This window comes from Saccoglossus kowalevskii, chromosome 15 (assembly GCF_978046115.1).
Source record: "Saccoglossus kowalevskii chromosome 15, keSacKowa6.1, whole genome shotgun sequence".
Lineage (NCBI taxonomy): Eukaryota > Metazoa > Hemichordata > Enteropneusta > Harrimaniidae > Saccoglossus > Saccoglossus kowalevskii.
Genome location: NC_140655.1, coordinates 17522440 through 17540335, shown reverse-complemented (window position 1 = coordinate 17540335; position 17896 = coordinate 17522440). Strand labels below are relative to the sequence as shown.

Genomic DNA, 17896 nt, shown 5'->3' with positions numbered 1-17896 from the left:
TTTGTAATAGTTGAGGTGTGGGTTGTATTGATGGTGCTACTGGCAATTGTTGACCATTCTTGCACGCTCGCTAGATCTAAAAAAATACAGCGAAAACCTTGAATCTGATCTAATAGCTTTCTTGTCAAAGAAAATGCGACATCTGATGAGCTACATACGATGTAATAAGCAGGTGGTAACTACGCATGCTCACTCAGACGAAAGCCGAATAGAACTAGTGCACTATTTAATTGTGATTACTATGTATAAAGTCATCGTACGTAAAATCAGTGAAAAAATCCTTGTTTATCGGTAATTCTGCATCTTAGTGGTGCATGTAGTAAATGTCTCATTGATACATATTGACGCGATTCAGGTTAAACTCTAACATATTTACCCCACAAACGTGACATTCTTTATGTGTACTACCTTATATTAAATCATATTTGAATACTAGTATTTAAAGTACTAACAAACTCCTGGTCTGGTTAGACTTAAAATACACCACGAATATTCACTTTTTGAGATATAATTGTTATTTGTTGGTTCTTGGATATCTAGTCTTCGTCGTCCTGTACTTCGTTTCGTAATTCAAACTTCACAGTTTGCGTAAAAAGGGAGAGTTTCGCGATTTCGACATCAAAAATGCCTTTTTTGCTTGACGTGTTCATTTGCCTTCAATTACGTTTCAGTGGCTGTCACTGTCGCATTCAGAGTCTTGCTGATAACATGTTTGCTCAAATTCACGTATATCGCCGAGAAAATTCAAGAAATCTTTGATTTCTTTGTCAACTGACATGCCAAAAATCAAATTAGCATAACAATGCGTTTGAAGGTTGTCGCCATTTTATTCGACAGCTTTCCACACCACGGACGGTCGGAGGACATGTATCCTAACATGTATAATCTATGTACCAAATTTGAATGAAAACTGACATAAAACTGAGCATGTCCAAAATACAACATTTTCAAAAAACAAGATGGCTGCCAGTCGGCCATTTTAAATCGAATCGCTAACCACTGCATGTGCATATGTCCCACATAAAGTACTAGGCACATGCAAAGAATGAACAGGATCGGTCCAAAGGATTCTGAAATATGACTCCGCACGGACGGATGCACGGACGTAGACCGAATTACAAGTCCCCGTTTTTGGACTACGTTCGAACGGGGACTAATTAATATCTTTATTAAAAGCAAGCAAATTCAATACGAGCCTGATGAGCAGCTAAACAATACTCTAAATGCATTATTTATTCACAGTTTTTAATTTTGCTTTTGTTGCAGATGAGTAAAATCAGCTAAATTAAATCCACATGAATATGTAGACATAAATACGAGTAACAATAGACCTCAATGTTTCGATGCCAAGTGAAATTCCTCAAAATATCAAGATAGTGAAATTAAATGCCAGTGAAAATAAATGGTTTTACAGTATAAGCACATGGGAGAGGGGAGTTACCACTACCCTTTGTATACTTTCTATATAAACCTCAACACACATTTGTTTTTTCTATTTAATTTTTATTTTACTCCTGGTATACATACATTGCTCTAAAATAATAATAAATATTTTTCACAATTTGTTTCCAAAGTTAATCTTCTATAAAATTGACAATTTCTACAGATATTTTGAAAAAAGTGTGCAGATTCAATAGCAGAAACATATACAGGACACACACACACAAAATGCAGATAATTTTTATGAAAGTGAAACAACCTTGAGATCATGCAAGTACTTGGATATGCGAATATGTGCAACCATTTTTTTAGGAACAAGGACAATCTAATAATATCAAAATAAACCACTTTGGAGGTTGTAAAAACAAAAAAACTTGTTGAAAAAAAACAAAATATTGTATACATTGAAGTTTAGAGATCTCCTATCTTACAAAACAAAAAGTTTACTTTCACTGCAACATCAACGTCTAAACAATCGTAGTTGCATGTACTCCTTTTACAAGTTTTTTAAATACAAGCTTGTAATGAATCTCTGAAACAATCCTGCAACAATGTACACTGACCTGAGGGCATTGACCTCTTGAGCTGGAGCATCCACTCTTGCTTAAAAACAATTTCATTATTAAAAAAAATTTAATCAACTGCAGTGGCAACATTTTCCTAAATCTGAAATTTTCAGAAAGCACAGAAAAAAGTTTGAAATTAAAAGAAAAAAATGAAAAGTTGCCTTTTTTGTGCCCTGTATTAGTGCAGACAAACCCATTCGTAACAGACACCTCGATTAGCTTTTCAAAAAAGCTTGCTTTGAATAGAAAACACAATTTTCTAATAATGCACGATGTGCTTTCAGTTTGTTGCACCAAACCACCACAGAGAACAATTAACATAGAAGAAAATGACAAAACAAGAGAGAATGCAGTACAGAAACAGCAGCCAATAAAGGTACAACATTAAAAATTAAGAAATGTTTTAAAGTTACAATGAAATAAAGAAATGGTGGACAAAACAACATCAATACTTAACAAATGGAGTGTCTTGAATTGAGAATTAAGTACAGTAACATTGGCTAAAGTAGTACAACAACATAACTTAACAACTGAAAAATGTTTAGAAGTGACAAAGAATAGAGTAAAGTGTCCAATACAGGTACAACATGTTCAAAGGGGTGAAAGCAGGGCAAAATTAAGTACCGGTAAATGACGAAACCAGTTTTATTTTTAATCATTCTCTTGATGTTTGCGACGTTACAATCACTGTATGATGCAGTTTACTCAAACTGTAAGGGGCATACCATTCATGGATGGGGATGGGTGGACATATAAGTATTCATTACGTAATTAAAAAGCACGCGCATAAATTAAAAATAATTTGTATATTATAAAAAAGGTTATAATATAAAAAACAAAAATTCATTTCTGAACTTTCAAAATTGTTTAGACAGTCACATGATGCCGACGGAGGCCTCTGTGCAGGTACTACTTGTTGAATGTCAAATTCCCACCAATCAGCATGTTTCTTACAAACAGACCCTCACATACACCAATTACATTTACATCAAGGAATTTGATTTGACGATTTACATTATGGGTAATGACAACAGATTCCCCAAAACACAAAGTGGGATTCTTCCAACTAGAATTTGTTGTCACACAAGCCACTTCAAGAGATTGCACGTTTCAGAGTGTAATATTAATCGTCATCACAATATCACATGGTAGCACATAGCTATATTAACTACAAGGTACAGATATTAATTACACAAGCGCAATAATGTAATACAATATGAATAATGATTTTTAAGAAATTGATAATTCATAAAAGTTTTTTTTTTTATTTTTAACATTTAAATAACGTCTGTTACATTATTTATATTGTTTGCTAGGTATATATACACATATATAAATATTATACACAATGTTTGGGAACTCCAAATAATAGAAGTCACCCTTGTCAAGACTGTTGTGCTATTGGAAAAATACCTGTGCACCCACTGTGCAACTTGTTGTTTTGTTAAGATGCAAATTTCTGTTGCAATATTATATACATACATAGGCAATATCCAATTTTTGTATTTGTTGCAAAGTTTGCAAAGTAATGGTTTATACTTGATAGTTCATATACAATGCTTGTAAAACTAAATTTGAAAGCGTGCTATTGATTTAAGCTATAATCACAGATGAAATGGCATTATAAATTACCCAGAATTCCATGTCATTTTCACACACTCATTACTTTTCAAGGATTCATATCCTGTTTCCAGGCAGTCAATCCTGTGTACAGTGAACCTTGGGGTCCACTGTCCTGCATGGATACACTGAATATTTACAAACATGATACCTACAATTGTTTCAATCAGATTACATTTTAGAAATAACCCAAACCTAAATAATTCTACCAGCGTTGAAAATTTATTTAGCAAGAAAGAAATCCTTGAATTTCTACTTCTAAATTTATTGCGGTATCTTTTAAGTACAATCGCATTAGTTCAGCAACTTTCTCAGTGACATCACTGAGCTAACTGAAGTATGTGGCGGATAAACGAGTATAATGTATTCAATCTAAACTCCACTTGTAATAATTATACATTCAAGTATATGTCCAAACAAAATACACAAGCAAGCCACTGATGCGTCCACTTTTCCCCATGTAAACATAACTCTTTTATCAGCACTGTACAAATGCATCTTCAATCTATTGACACTGTATTGTTTCCTGCCAAAATATGGTATTTTTCTACGGTTATAAATGATGACAAAAGTTGACTTTTGCATTCAGAAGCTTAACCCTTTGAGCATCAAATTTTCTTTCATGCTTAAGTTTGGATAACAATTTTTACTGAATTCGCTCTTAATCAAACATACAAAATGTCCTTTTAGTTTTTGATCCAAAATTTTATGTGGATGGTGTCTGAAGTTGGATTTTGGTATTCAAAAGGTGAAACATTGTGGAAAGCACATGATATGAACAGAGAAATTTTAAGTTTATTTGCAAGCCTAAAATAGCAATAGGTGATTTTCCATTTATTGCGAGATCTCATAATATTTTGTGAAAGGCACAAACTGAACGTCTGATGCAAAAACAGAATGATTTGACTGCGAATTTGGATTTCCTTTTTTTTTCATCTTATAGGTCAATCTCAAAATACCAATCTTCCACAGGGGAATATAGTGTTCAGATAGCCTCACTTCATCAAAATTGACCAACATCCAATGTGTATTATTATTAAGCATTGAAATACCTCAAAATACTCAAATCCCACACAATTTTTTGATGCCATGATACTAAAGCCTTTCGTCGTGTTTTTACGTTTGATTTCATGCACAACGCTTGATATCACAGTGAACAGAAAATGGTCTAGTACTCTTTCAACAGAATTCTGTTCAATAACAAAACTGTCAATGATAAAAAGGATACATCTTGAGAATCTCATTATCCTAATTTGCATATTAATATAAGCTTTCTGCTCTTGGTTAAGAAGAGCATGAATGTTAACTAAAAGTAAACCAAACACTGACGCACAGTTATGTATTTAAAAAGAGTAACACAGTGGGTGCAACACACTTACTGTGTGAATGGAATTTGCATTGCTGAACTCGTGGTAGTAAGAAATGATGATGCTCCGGGAATGCTATTTGTCGTTGGTGTGCTGACTGTGGTCACACCGTTACGATCAACAACATGTAACGGTGATTTTGTTGTAAATGTACTACTCATATCGCCAAATCGCATGCGCATCAAAGGCATGTCAATGCCTCTTGTTACAGGGTTGTGTCCCGGAAACATAACAGGTAACATAGCTCGTGGATCATTTAGTCCATGTAGGGGAGGGTTGCTGATTCCTGGAATAGCTGTGGCTGGTCCGGATGCTGTTGGCATCAGTCCTAAGGCTGACCGCATTTCCTGCACAGTTGGCATCATGGGAACGTTTAGAATAGGATGCTTAGATGAGCTTGGTAGCCCGTAACTAGTTGCAATGCTTGACGAAATTAAGCTGTTTGGAATGGAACATGGTACATTTGCTGGCGGTGAGGAAAGTCCTGAATTTACCACTTTACTAGAGTTATCATTATCATTATTTGAATTTGTACTCTGTGCCTGACTTGTACTACTATTACTTCCTTGATTTGAATGTCGTTTCAATACATGTCTTTCAAGGTAAGCCTGTTGCGAAAACTTTTTACCACACACTGCACATGGAAAGTCCCTTGCGAACTGAGGCTCTGTCGGATGTTTCAGCATATGCTTCATTAAGTACGACTCCTGTGTGTAGGATTTACCACATACCCCGCATGGATATTTTTTCTCGTGTCTGGAGTTAGCATGCGATGGCACGTGTGCCTGAAGGCTGGTTAAATCGCCATATACACGGTAACAATGTGGACATTTGAAAGGTTTGTCTTTGTTGTGTCTCCGCGAGTGTTGCTGTAGGTTAGCCAGTTGTGTAAACGCTTTCCCACAACCTGGTATGTTACACTGATATGGCTTCTCACCAGTGTGAGTCCTTGTATGCTGTTGCAAATGCGACAACTGCTTAAAGCACTTACCGCACCGTCCACAAACGTAGGGCTTTTCCCCTGTATGAACTCTGGAATGCTGTGACAAGTAAGAGGAATTTGCAAATGTTTTATCGCAATGTGTGCATTTATATGGCTTATTCTCAACATGTGACCTTGCATGTCTTTGCATGTCTGCCTTTGTATAATAAACATGAGGGCATATTTTGCATTTGTACTCGCGAGGAACCTGACCGGGCATATGCCCTGTAAACACAGGCTGAGGTGTATGTACCATGGGTGAGTTTTTTGGGCGCCCGCGACGGTGTGAATGTACCTCGCCTGGTGACGGTGACCGATTTCCTTGTTGTGATATGTCACCAGGAGAACTGGAGGAACTAAGTGAATCGGACCTGTTTGCAGTAAAATTTTCATTTCTTGGGAATGGAGACTCGTGATTCGCAACTGCAGGAGTGCTAACATTTTTTTGTGGCTGTGGTAATTGTGGCGGATGTAGGTTACTATGGTTACCAAGACCATTATGATGACATTGACCCATTTCGTGACTTATTTGGGCCATTGCATTTGGGAAAACTTGGTTGCACTTGGAACAAGTGAAACCTGAAAAAAACAAAAAAAAAACAAAGTATTAGTAAATGAAGTTAAAAATGTACATGTATGCATGATCAGGATAGAAAATTTGAAAGAAATCAACCATTTTTGAGAACTGGTTCTGGACACATTTTAGCCTCGGAATTTTTTACCAAAATGGTCGTCAAAGCATGTTTGTAAAATGGCTAACACACAGAGCACAAATTAATAGTTCTCAATTTCAGATTCGTTTACTGAGGAATGTATTGATCAGTGCCACTTGTACATGTACAACTATTACTACAATGTATGCATAGAATGATGGGACTCGCACATTATTGGCTAGGGGGTTGATAGCTAGTAATAAGTGTGAATGTTTTTGGCGAGTAAAATCCTTGTATAATCATCTGAGAGAAATGGAAATATTACAGCCTGGATATTGATGTTTGAGTTCTTATGTCTGACAATGATAATAATCTAATAGTGAGACATAGCAGTATTGTAATCAGAAACGAGTTCGACTGGGCAGTCAATGAACATCCACTTGTAGGAAAAATGAATTTATCAAAACTGATATTTGCTTGGAAGAAATTGAAAGTTTGTCTACATGGCATGGGTTGTAGTTTTGGGTGAGAAAACCAATGACGGGTACAGAATTATTACTCCATTTCAGCTCAATAAACCTTTTGGGTTGAACTCTGATAAGACTGAGCTCTGACATGACCCAACCATCTTAACTAGTACCCCCAGTCAAGGGCACTATTGTAGCTTGCCTCTAAACGAAAAAAGCTGAACTTAGGACCATGTTTGGTCCACGTAAGTGCCATGTACTGAATACTTTGAAAACTCCTAGTTGTAAAACTATTTTTTTAACAAGTGTGTGAATTACGTATGCTAATGAAAATCGTGATTTTGTTGTCTGGTAATTATAGTCCTGATGACTGACATCGATAATATGCCGTTATTACGAGGATACCTCAAGGCACGAAGACAGTAGAACAGGAGTATTGACCGACGCACAGCAGAGGTCGATGCGACGGTGTACTGTCTTTGTGCAAACTTTGAAGTATCCTCGTAATAACCTTATTATTATACATCTTTTCCTTCCAAGGATACATCATGGGAATGTCAAAATGTTTAGAACACAATCAGTGAACTTCTTTGTGAAGAGTCTGGTCAAACCCTGGTGGCAGCCATGTTTGTTTTTATTATTAGAGGACGCTTACATGCGTAATCATTCCATATTTGAAATTTGCATTTCCTAATATGGTAGGATAAAAATACTCCATAAAATATCGCAAAATTACGTCACACTGTAACTTATGGCATTACCATGACAGATGTATAATAATTATTATTACTGCCAAACATCTGTAGTTGAGTTTATGCTGTGGGTAAATTGATTTAAGTTAACATTTTGGTGAAATCAATGAGAAATTGGTACAAACTCTCGTAAATGAATAATACAGCGTAATATCTGCCATCCAAATTTGTGAAAGAAAATTGGTGCAAGTTGATTTTAAATTATTGAAAAGTAAATAGACTATAATCTGCAACCTGGAGTATTCTGTAAAAGCGTATCACAATCTGATTTACATGTCTATGTTGGGCAGCAAGTCCACTGGCGCCGCCACCAGGGGTATACTTGCAAATTCGGACTAATGAGCCTCTTTGTGAAATACAATGAATAACTGGTACTAGACAGCAACTTTGATTAAAATATTCATTTTGTGCTCAGAAATATACTACATGTATGATAATATTCACATACCAATAAGTGATTTGGACATTGGGGTAGCCGGCGTTTCACATCAACTTTAATAACTAGGATCGAAATAGGTGATATTTTTATGATCCAGTGTACAACAAAGGCAAATTTCAACAAAGTAGAACACGTCTGATGGATATGCACTTTTAACAAGTAAATGCAGTCTTAGTCTGTTTGCTCTAGATTACAATGCTAAGGTATACTTCGTGTCCATCACAAAATAAACCTGCATAATTGTTGCCATACCAACAACATATTGATCAATACATACAGGCAATGGAAAAATATGTGCAAAATGTGCATATGAAACATTTTGGCAAAAAAAATCTTGAATTATACATTTTCAGTTCAAAGCATACTTACTATCCCCAACAAGCTTTCTTTGATCTCCGGGAGAGTGTCTGCCACCTGAAGCTGCCTCCTACAAAACAAATTTGAAATTATTGGTTTCACAATTAAGATGGCTAGAACATATCTAGAAGTGTGAAGGTACATTTGTCGCCCTCTGATAAATCAGAATGTGGCTTTTGATTTATTCAACTATATTTACAGCTGGCTCAATCAAGGTCATGCCTCGCAAATATTACAGGGTTCAACATTTTTTGAGATAATTTCTCTGACGTTCCCACCTGAATGATTAGATGCCCTATCCACCGGTATGTCTGGATGTCCCACCTGAATTTCTTGATGTCCCACCTGAATGTCTTGATGACCCACCTTAATACCTTGATGTCCCACCTGAATAAATTGGATGGAGTCCCACCTGAATATTGTGATGTTCCACCTGAATGTCTTGATGCCTCATCTGAATACCTGGATGTCCCACCTGAATACCTTGATGTCCCATCTGAATACCTTGATGTCCCACCTGAATATTTTGATGTCCCACCTGAATGTCTTGATGACCCACCTGAATACCTTGATGTCCCACCTGAATATTTTGATGTCCCACCTGAATATTTTGATGTCCCACCTGAATGTCTTGATGACCCATCTGAATATTTTGATGTCCCACTTGAATGCCTATATGTCCCACCTGAATGTCTGGATATCCCATCTGAATGCCTAGATGCCCCACCTGAATATTTTGATGTCCCACCTGAATACTTTGATGTCCTACCTGAATACCTTGATGTCCCACCTGAATATTTTGATGTCCCACCTGAATGTCTTGATGACCCACCTGAATACCTTGATGGAGTCCCACCTGAATGTCTTGATGTCCCACCTGAATGTCTTGATGTCCCACCTGAATGTCTTGATGTCCCACCTGAATACTTTGATGTCCCACCTGAATACCTTGATGTCCCACCTGAATATTTTGATGTCCCACCTGAATGTCTTGATGACCCACCTGAATACCTTGATGGAGTCCCACCTGAATGTCTTGATGTCCCACCTGAATGTCTTGATGTCCCACCTGAATGTCTTGATGACCCACCTGAATACCTTGATGGAGTCCCACCTGAATACCTTGATGGAGTCCCACCTGAATACTTTGATGTCCCACCTGAATGTCTTGATGCCCCACCTGAATATTTTGATGCCCCACCTGAATATTTTGATGCCCCACCTGAATATTTTGATGCCCCACCTGAATATTTTGATGTCCCACCTGAATGTCTAGATGTCCCACCTGAATATTTTGATGCCCCACCTGAATATTTTGATGTCCCACCTGAATGTCTAAATGCCCCACCTGAATATCTTGATGCCCCACCTGAATATCTTGATGCCCCACCTGAATGCCTAGATGTCCCACCTGAATACTATGATGCCCCATCTGAATACCTGGATGGATGTCCCATCTGAATATTTTGGTGCCCCACCTGAATATTTTTATGCCCTACCTGAATACCCAGATGTCGCAGCTGAATGTCTAGATGCCCCACCTGAATACCATGATGCCCCACCTGAATACCTGGATGTCCCACCTGAATACCTGGATGGAGTCCCACCTGAATATTTTGATGTCCCACTTGAATGTCTTGATGACCCACCTGAATACCTTGATGGAGTCCCACCTGAATGTCTTGATGTCCCACCTGAATGTCTTGATGTCCCACCTGAATGTCTTGATGCCCCACCTGAATATTTTGATGGAGTCCCACCTGAATACCTTGATGTCCCACCTGAATACTTTGATGTCCCACCTGAATACCTTGATGTCCCACCTGAATATTTTGATGTCCCACCTGAATGTCTTGATGACCCACCTGAATACCTTGATGGAGTCCCACCTGAATGTCTTGATGTCCCACCTGAATGTCTTGATGTCCCACCTGAATGTCTTGATGACCCACCTGAATACATTGATGTCCCACCTGAATGTCTTGATGCCCCACCTGAATATTTTGATGCCCCACCTGAATATTTTGATGCCCCACCTGAATATTTTGATGTCCCACCTGAATGTCTAGATGTCCCACCTGAATGTCTAAATGCCCCACCTGAATGTCTTGATGCCCCACCTGAATATTTTGATGCCCCACCTGAATATTTTGATGCCCCACCTGAATATTTTGATGTCCCACCTGAATGTCTAGATGTCCCACCTGAATGTCTAAATGCCCCACCTGAATATCTTGATGCCCCACCTGAATATCTTGATGCCCCACCTGAATCCATGGATGCCCCACGTGAATATTTTGAGTTCCCACCTGAATGTCTTGATGCCCCAGCTGAATGTCTAGATTCCCCACCTGAATACTATGATGCCCCATCTGAATACCTGGATGGATGTCCCATCTGAATATTTTGGTGCCCCACCTGAATATTTTTATGCCCTACCTGAATACCCAGATGTCCCAGCTGAATGTCTAGATGCCCCACCTGAATACCATGATGCCCCACCTGAATACCTGGATGTCCCACCTGAATACTTGGATGGAGTCCCACCTGAATATTTTGATGTCCCACTTGAATGTCTTGATGTCCCTCCTGAATATTTTGATGCCCCACCTGAATACCTTGATGTCCCAACTGAATATTTTGATGCCCCACCTGAATACCTTGATGTCCCACCTGAATATATTGATGCCCCACCTGAATACCTGGATGCACCACGTGAATATTTTGATGTCCCACCTGAATATTTTGAGGTCCCACCTGAATGTCTTGATGCCCCATCTGAATGTCTAGATTCCCCACCTGAATACTATGATGCCCCATCTGAATACCTGGATGGATGTCCCATCTGAATATTCACCAAAATTAGAGAATTGAAGATATCATCATGAAATGAACAAATCTGAGAGAGGTCTACCCAAGGTACATATACACTAAGTATCAAAGCATTCAGGCTTGTAGTTTTCAAGAAGAAGTCGAAAAAGTAAAACATTGACACGGACGACGACAGACAATCACGCATATGATAAGCTCCGCTCGACAAAGTCGACAGCAGAGCTAAAAAGTTAACATCATAATGTATGCACAGACTAATACATTATGAGAAAGGTCAATGCATTAGCTTACAAAGCCATTGAATGGTATGGTTACACATGTAGGATACAAGAAATTATACAAACTTAGAAGTCTTAGGAGTTCTGAAGGAGGTATTTTTTCAAATTAGCCTTAAAAGAGTGCCTATTTGTAAGAATCTTGATAAAATGAAGAAGAGCATTCCAGTCAGGGTGTAAGCCAGCCACCAGTCCACCCACCAAATGAACTGACAACTTTTTCTAATATTTTTGTTTTTTTCCTGTTTCTTTGATGATTTCTTTCTGTTCTTTGATAATTTCACCAAAATATATTCAAAACCCTTTACATTTTCACGAGTGCTTAGTGGCAGCATATTTGAAACTATGTTTGGATAACGAGATCATAATTCCGGGGATACGAGTCACAGGAGAATGGTGCAGAAAATGTTAATCCAATATATGTAATTTAAATCAACCTTAAATGGTTGATATATTATACAGAAATACATGGGATATGTTGGATAACATTGACAATTTGTTGGATATATTCTCATTTCACCCAAACCAAAAGACTGTTCCATTTAGATTTAAATCAAGTTTCAGATTTATATCATCAATATTGATGAGTTAAATCCATGTTGCGCTGACTGTGCAAGTTTTTTAAAATAATTGGATATATCCAATTAAATCCATTTGAATTTAAATTGTCAATATTGATGATTTAAATCCATGTCAGGTTGTCCATGAATTTTTTTTAATAACATGTGGATATATCAGATTTAATTAATTTAGATTTAAATGGTCAATGGTGCATATATATATTTAAAAAAAAAGTTTTCACTTAAGTAATTCCCTGTGGCTGAGTAACAGGTTGAGTAAGTGTGGGGAATTTTTTCAAATAGGTGAAAATATTATGAGCATAATTATTGATTAAATCGAAAACACAAGTACGCAGAATCCTCGGGGGCAGACATCCGGGCATTTTCTACCGCCTGGCAACCCTCGCGGTGAAAACAAAGACCAAAAACTCACAGAAAACGATACTTTGAGATGGTTGTTGAGAGTCCCCTGAACAGTGTAACAAGATTAGCCCTACGTGTGTAACATATACATGTATGAATTTGGTTGTTCAGGAATACTTCAAAGTTGAGTATGTGTAGTTTTCTTGAATTTTCACCGGCTCTACCGGCGTTCCACAGCAGCGCGCACAAAGCCCATAGAAATACGTGGTACAGTGGTGCGCGTCTTAGCAACGTAGAACGTCCGTGACATAGCTCCGCCCCCGAGGATACATAGTTTGTGTATTTCCAGAATTCCAAGTTCTTTGCATAAGAGGGCAGAATGGATAGTCAGGAAATGTGATGAGGCAGACAACTTTTTTCTATGGTGAAAAAATGGGTTTCAATGTTTGTGACCCCAGATTTTAATGCTATAGTGTCCACGAGGGGTTTTAACAGGGCGCCGCACCTTGTTATTTGAAATTATATTTCCTGTGCGCCCTGGTTCCAGACAAAGAATTGTTTACAAAACAGGCCATCACTCATTGTCTTCCAGAGATTCAGCGTCAGGGTAACTGGTTCATTTCTTTAAGTGCAATTGTGAAAATTTCGGCTTGTTATCGTTGCAGGTCACCTTGAGCATTTGAGGTGATAAACACCACCTAACAAAAAGTTGCAAGTTTTTTCTACACGATTAAAAATGAACATGTGGCCTAGAAAAGTGTATTACAATGATTGTACTGATTGTACGTGCTGACATTTACTTAATAGCTCTTCAAAATTCTCATTCATTTTGTAATAATAAATATATATATATTATGCATATGTATTAATATGTACATTAATAGATTTTTTGGTTTCCATTTTTTCAACATATATGCCAATGATGCACGTTACAAATGTGCCACGCCCACTTCACATTGGCGCGCCCTGTTTAATTTTCAAACCATGGAGAACCCTGTTAGCTGATATGTGATTGTGCCACTGTTGTCTTTACCTGTTGAAGATGTCCTTGCCATACGTTATATAAAGACTCTGTATTGGTATGATCCACCACCACTGGCTGGTCCATTCTGGTATAACATGCAAAGCTATCAGTGAACTTCGCACCTACCAAAAAATACACATAAAAACAAAGTTATTATTTAGCTATACTAGTATGGTATGCAATCTTATTAGTTTTCTGCTTCTAACATTTTCCCAGTGAAATATGCCTGATGCTCTGTTTATTTTGCTACATTGTTTAACATATTGATAGTTATGTGTGTGTAATTATAATTACATTACTGTATTAAAGCGGGAGGGCCGAGACCTGTGCTTGTGCGGGAATTGAGTCCCAAGCGATAACAACACACACTAAGAATGCAAAGGCTCATGTTTGTAAACAATTACATGCTATGGCCACCTGACGCATGTTTACAGTAGGTGATGACTCCCTCGCTTTAAAGACAAATTTTCACAAATATTTTGAGTCAATGGAAGTTGCAAAATTTTGTAACTATAAAAATTTCTGTGGTGTCCTATGACACAGATATCATAATTGTTGTAGGCAAATTCGAACATAAAATGAAATGTTGATGTATACTTGAGTCTGTGTGTTCCCTTCGTACCTTATTTTTCGTGAATTTTTGGAGGTGAGAAGATAAGGTTCTGTTAGGACATCTAGGCATTCAGGTAGGACATTTAGGCATTGAGGTGGGACATTTACAGTAGGTATTCAGGTGGGACATCTTGGCTCTCCGGTGAGTGGGACATCTAGTCATTGAGGTGGGTTGAACATCTAGGCATTCAGATGGGACATCTACATGTCGGCATTCAGGTAGGACATCCACGCATTCAGATTGGGTACCCTGGCTTTCAGGTAGGAGTCTAGGCATTCAAGTGGGACATGTAGGCATTCAGATTGGGTTGGGCATCTAGGCATTCAGGTGGGAGTCTAGGTATTTGGGTTGGACATCTAGGCATACATGTGAGACATCTACATCTAGGCATTCAGGTAGGGCATCCAGGCATTCAGATTGGGTATCAACGCATTCAGGTGGGAGTTGAGACATTCAGGTGAGACATTTAGCCATACAGGTAAGATATTTAGCCATACAGGTGGGACATATAGGCATTTAGGTGTATAGCTGTAACCTTCAAATGAACCTAGCAAAACGCATCACAGAAAATATCTAGATGTTGTAGTTAGGTTGTTGAACCAATATGTTTGTTTGTTGTTTATTATTTCCATAAATAAACATGGTATAATTGTAGACACTTATATCGATTGATCTTGCCACAATATCATTAGTAAAGCACACAAGTGATCCTGCTGAAATTTAACCATTCCTACAAAATTATGTGCTATATGTGTGTTTGCATGCATTCTCTGCAAATTGTGTTTCTCGTAAGCACGCACAAGAAAACGTGAATAGTGAAAATTACAAAAATTGTGATTTCTGTTATTTCTGATTCTCTGCTATATTGGATATCTAGCGCAAACTTTGATTACATGAAATTCTTTTTTTAACCTTAAAATGCCCAAATAAAACAAGTCATTGTCAATGACACGTCCCCGTTCCGTTCATATTTGAGTGACATATACATTCAAAGCAGATCATGACCGAAATGCACCTGCATATGTACAACACATTGTGCTAAATCTGAACAAAATCCATCCATGCATGACTGAGATCCGGTTCTGGAATTGTGAAAATACGTGATTTTGATGCATTTTCGGCCTTAAAATGGCCATCATTCCGCTATTGTTAAGCAGATCATGAAACAAATGCACATATCTATTTGTGACATGATGTACCATGTGTGTGTGAAGTTTGAACTTGATCAATTCAGACATGTCTCGGATACGGATCCAGAACTGAATTCTTTAAAACAAAATGGCCGCCAGTGGCCATTTCGAACTTGATCCGAAAAAAAAAATGACGTGCATCAAGGTCCTATTATGTTTAATGTATGTACCAAATTTGAATGAAATCCGTCCATGCATAACTGAGATCTGGGTCCAGAATGGTAAAAATGTGCGATTTCAATGCATTTTCGGCCTTAAAGCGGCCCCCATTTGGCTATCGTTAATGAGATCATGAAACAAATGCACATACATATTTGTGACATGATGTACCTTGTGTGTGTGAAGTTTGAACTTGATCAATCCAGACATGTCTCAGATACGGATCCAGAACTGAATTCTTTAAAACAAAATGGCCGCCAGTCGGCCATTTCGAACCCGATCCCAAAAAAAAATGACGTGCATCAAGGTCCTATTATAGTTAATGTATGTACCAAATTTGAACAAAATCCGTCCATGCATAACTGAGATCCGGGTCCGGAATGGTGAAAATGTGCGATTTTGATGCATTTTCGGCCTTAAAATGGCCGCTATTCGGCTATCGTTAATCGGATCATGAAAAAAATGCATGTGCATATGTCCCATATAATGTGTGATGTATGAGTGAAGTTTGAACTTAATCGGTCCATGCATGTTCGAGATACAAATGATCACGGACGCACGGACGCACACAGGGCAAAACATAAGTCCCCGTTTTCGGACTGCGTCCGAACGGGGACTAAATATAATGTCCAGTTTTTCAATAAACTTGGTAATATTTGATTATAAATAATGCTGTAATTGCACAAGATAAGAGAATTGCAATATCTATGGTTTAACTTTTTCACCTCCACACTTTCTCGCTCGAATTTTCTGCACTTTCTCTTTTATTCTACAATATTTCTGGAAATGAACCCTGGTTTTTAAGCCAACAGTCAATTTTTGGTCTTAAAAGCCCAATTCACTTGCCCCGGGCAAGTGTGAGTTGGAGCTGTGGCTATGCTAATGAGTGTTGTTAATCACTTGCATAGCCTATGACGCATCCTGTTTCAGCGGTTCATCATTATGTGACTTTGATTGACAGTAGTTAATTATTCAAGATTAGTCGCACGCCCCTTTTCATGTTTTTTACTTTTATCCACCAAAATCTCAGCTCGTACACTATTTATTGTCATAAATACTACACACAGTCACTGCTATGATATTCATAGTCACGTGCATCCACTTTGGCACGACATAATCGACCTGTAAGTTTGAGAAAACGCCTTACCAGAGCTTGGCAGGAGCTGTTTACTACAGCGTGACAAGCAAGGAAATATTGTTTAGGAGCGTATTTATAGTGTACCTGGGCCTTTAAGAGTATGCATCTTTGGATTTGAACACAAAAACTTTTTTTGAATGAAATTTATCCTGAGTAATGAAGGGATGTGTAAACTTATGTTGATCTGCTAAATGCGTCAATTGGAGTCCAATAACATTTTACATAATTATTGTTGAACAGTTAGTGTGCACTGAAATTATTGCATTATGGAATTCCACAGGTATTGTATGGAAGAGCTACATATATGTTGACCTTAACATTATATAGCAATACTATTTGCCCAATTTTCATGAATTAATATTCTAGAACTAATGTGTATTAGAACAATAAATATTTATATATAAATTCTACATCGAAAATTGTGATTTATTAAATATTTTTAGGAAAACTCAGGATTTTTAGAATAGATTTATTATTCAAGTGCATTGACCTGTCAGTGTTATTAACAATTTTTACACCTTGTCTGTCATGACAGAGCTGAAAATAAAACTATAAACAGAAGGAAAAAGTGACAGTATTAGATCTAATTAAATATACACCATCATTATTATGAATAAAGCTTCGATAGCAACCTGTAATCTGTCGCACCTCAAAGGAAATATTCGTTTGTTATTCAATTCCAGCACATCAACCGAGCAATAAAATTATTTTCTGAAAATAATTCAAGCAGAACCATTGAATGTGCGGAACCTACCTTACAAAGATGATATTATTTCCGGTTCTGATAAATGCAAAGTCGAAATTCTGGACTCCACACGCCGTAAAGATGTATTTTTTCGGTTCGATTACCGCAAACTCCTACCCAGGTCTGCCATATTTGATGAAGCTTCCCACAATGCATTGCGAAAACACAAAGACAATAACAAAGACATCAACAACGGGAAATCACTGCAATAACGGGCCTTTCTCATACTCTTGTTATACTGCATAGTGTGAATATAGGCAAAATTTTACATTTTACCTACCGTCATCGTAACTAATTAGGAGAAAAGATGCAAATATTCTTGTCCCAAGAGGTGAGCATACAGAAACAAACATA

At 37.6% G+C, this 17896-nt stretch overlaps 2 protein-coding genes across 2 annotated transcripts in view; both read right to left on the bottom strand.

The window, feature by feature from the left end:
* LOC100368971 (small ribosomal subunit protein mS22-like) overlaps positions 1-17896 on the bottom strand; it is a 333717-nt gene that overhangs the window by 278578 nt on the left and 37243 nt on the right. The gene's annotated exons all lie outside the window — the stretch shown is intronic.
* Positions 1483-17690, bottom strand: LOC102810200 (uncharacterized). Its single transcript, XM_006815146.3, has 4 exons — positions 17552-17690; positions 13707-13819; positions 8656-8713; positions 1483-6554 (listed from the first exon to the last, which is right to left on the bottom strand). The coding sequence occupies exons 2-4, from the start codon at positions 13779-13781 to the stop codon at positions 5002-5004; spliced, it is 1686 nt and encodes a 561-aa protein (XP_006815209.1). The 5' UTR covers positions 13782-13819; positions 17552-17690; the 3' UTR covers positions 1483-5001.

What these genes read in the sequence shown, in the direction of transcription:
- LOC102810200 (XM_006815146.3), bottom strand. Translation starts at nt 13,781, where the DNA reads ATGGACCAGCCAGTGGTGGTGGATCATACCAATACAGAGTCTTTATAT. An exon ending in GGCAAGGACATCTTCAACAG is followed by an intron (nt 8,714 to 13,706) that starts GTAAAGACAACA and finishes TTTGTTTTGTAG; the next exon opens with GAGGCAGCTTCAGGTGGCAG. An exon ending in AAGAAAGCTTGTTGGGGATA is followed by an intron (nt 6,555 to 8,655) that starts GTAAGTATGCTT and finishes TGTTTTTTTCAG; the next exon opens with GTTTCACTTGTTCCAAGTGC.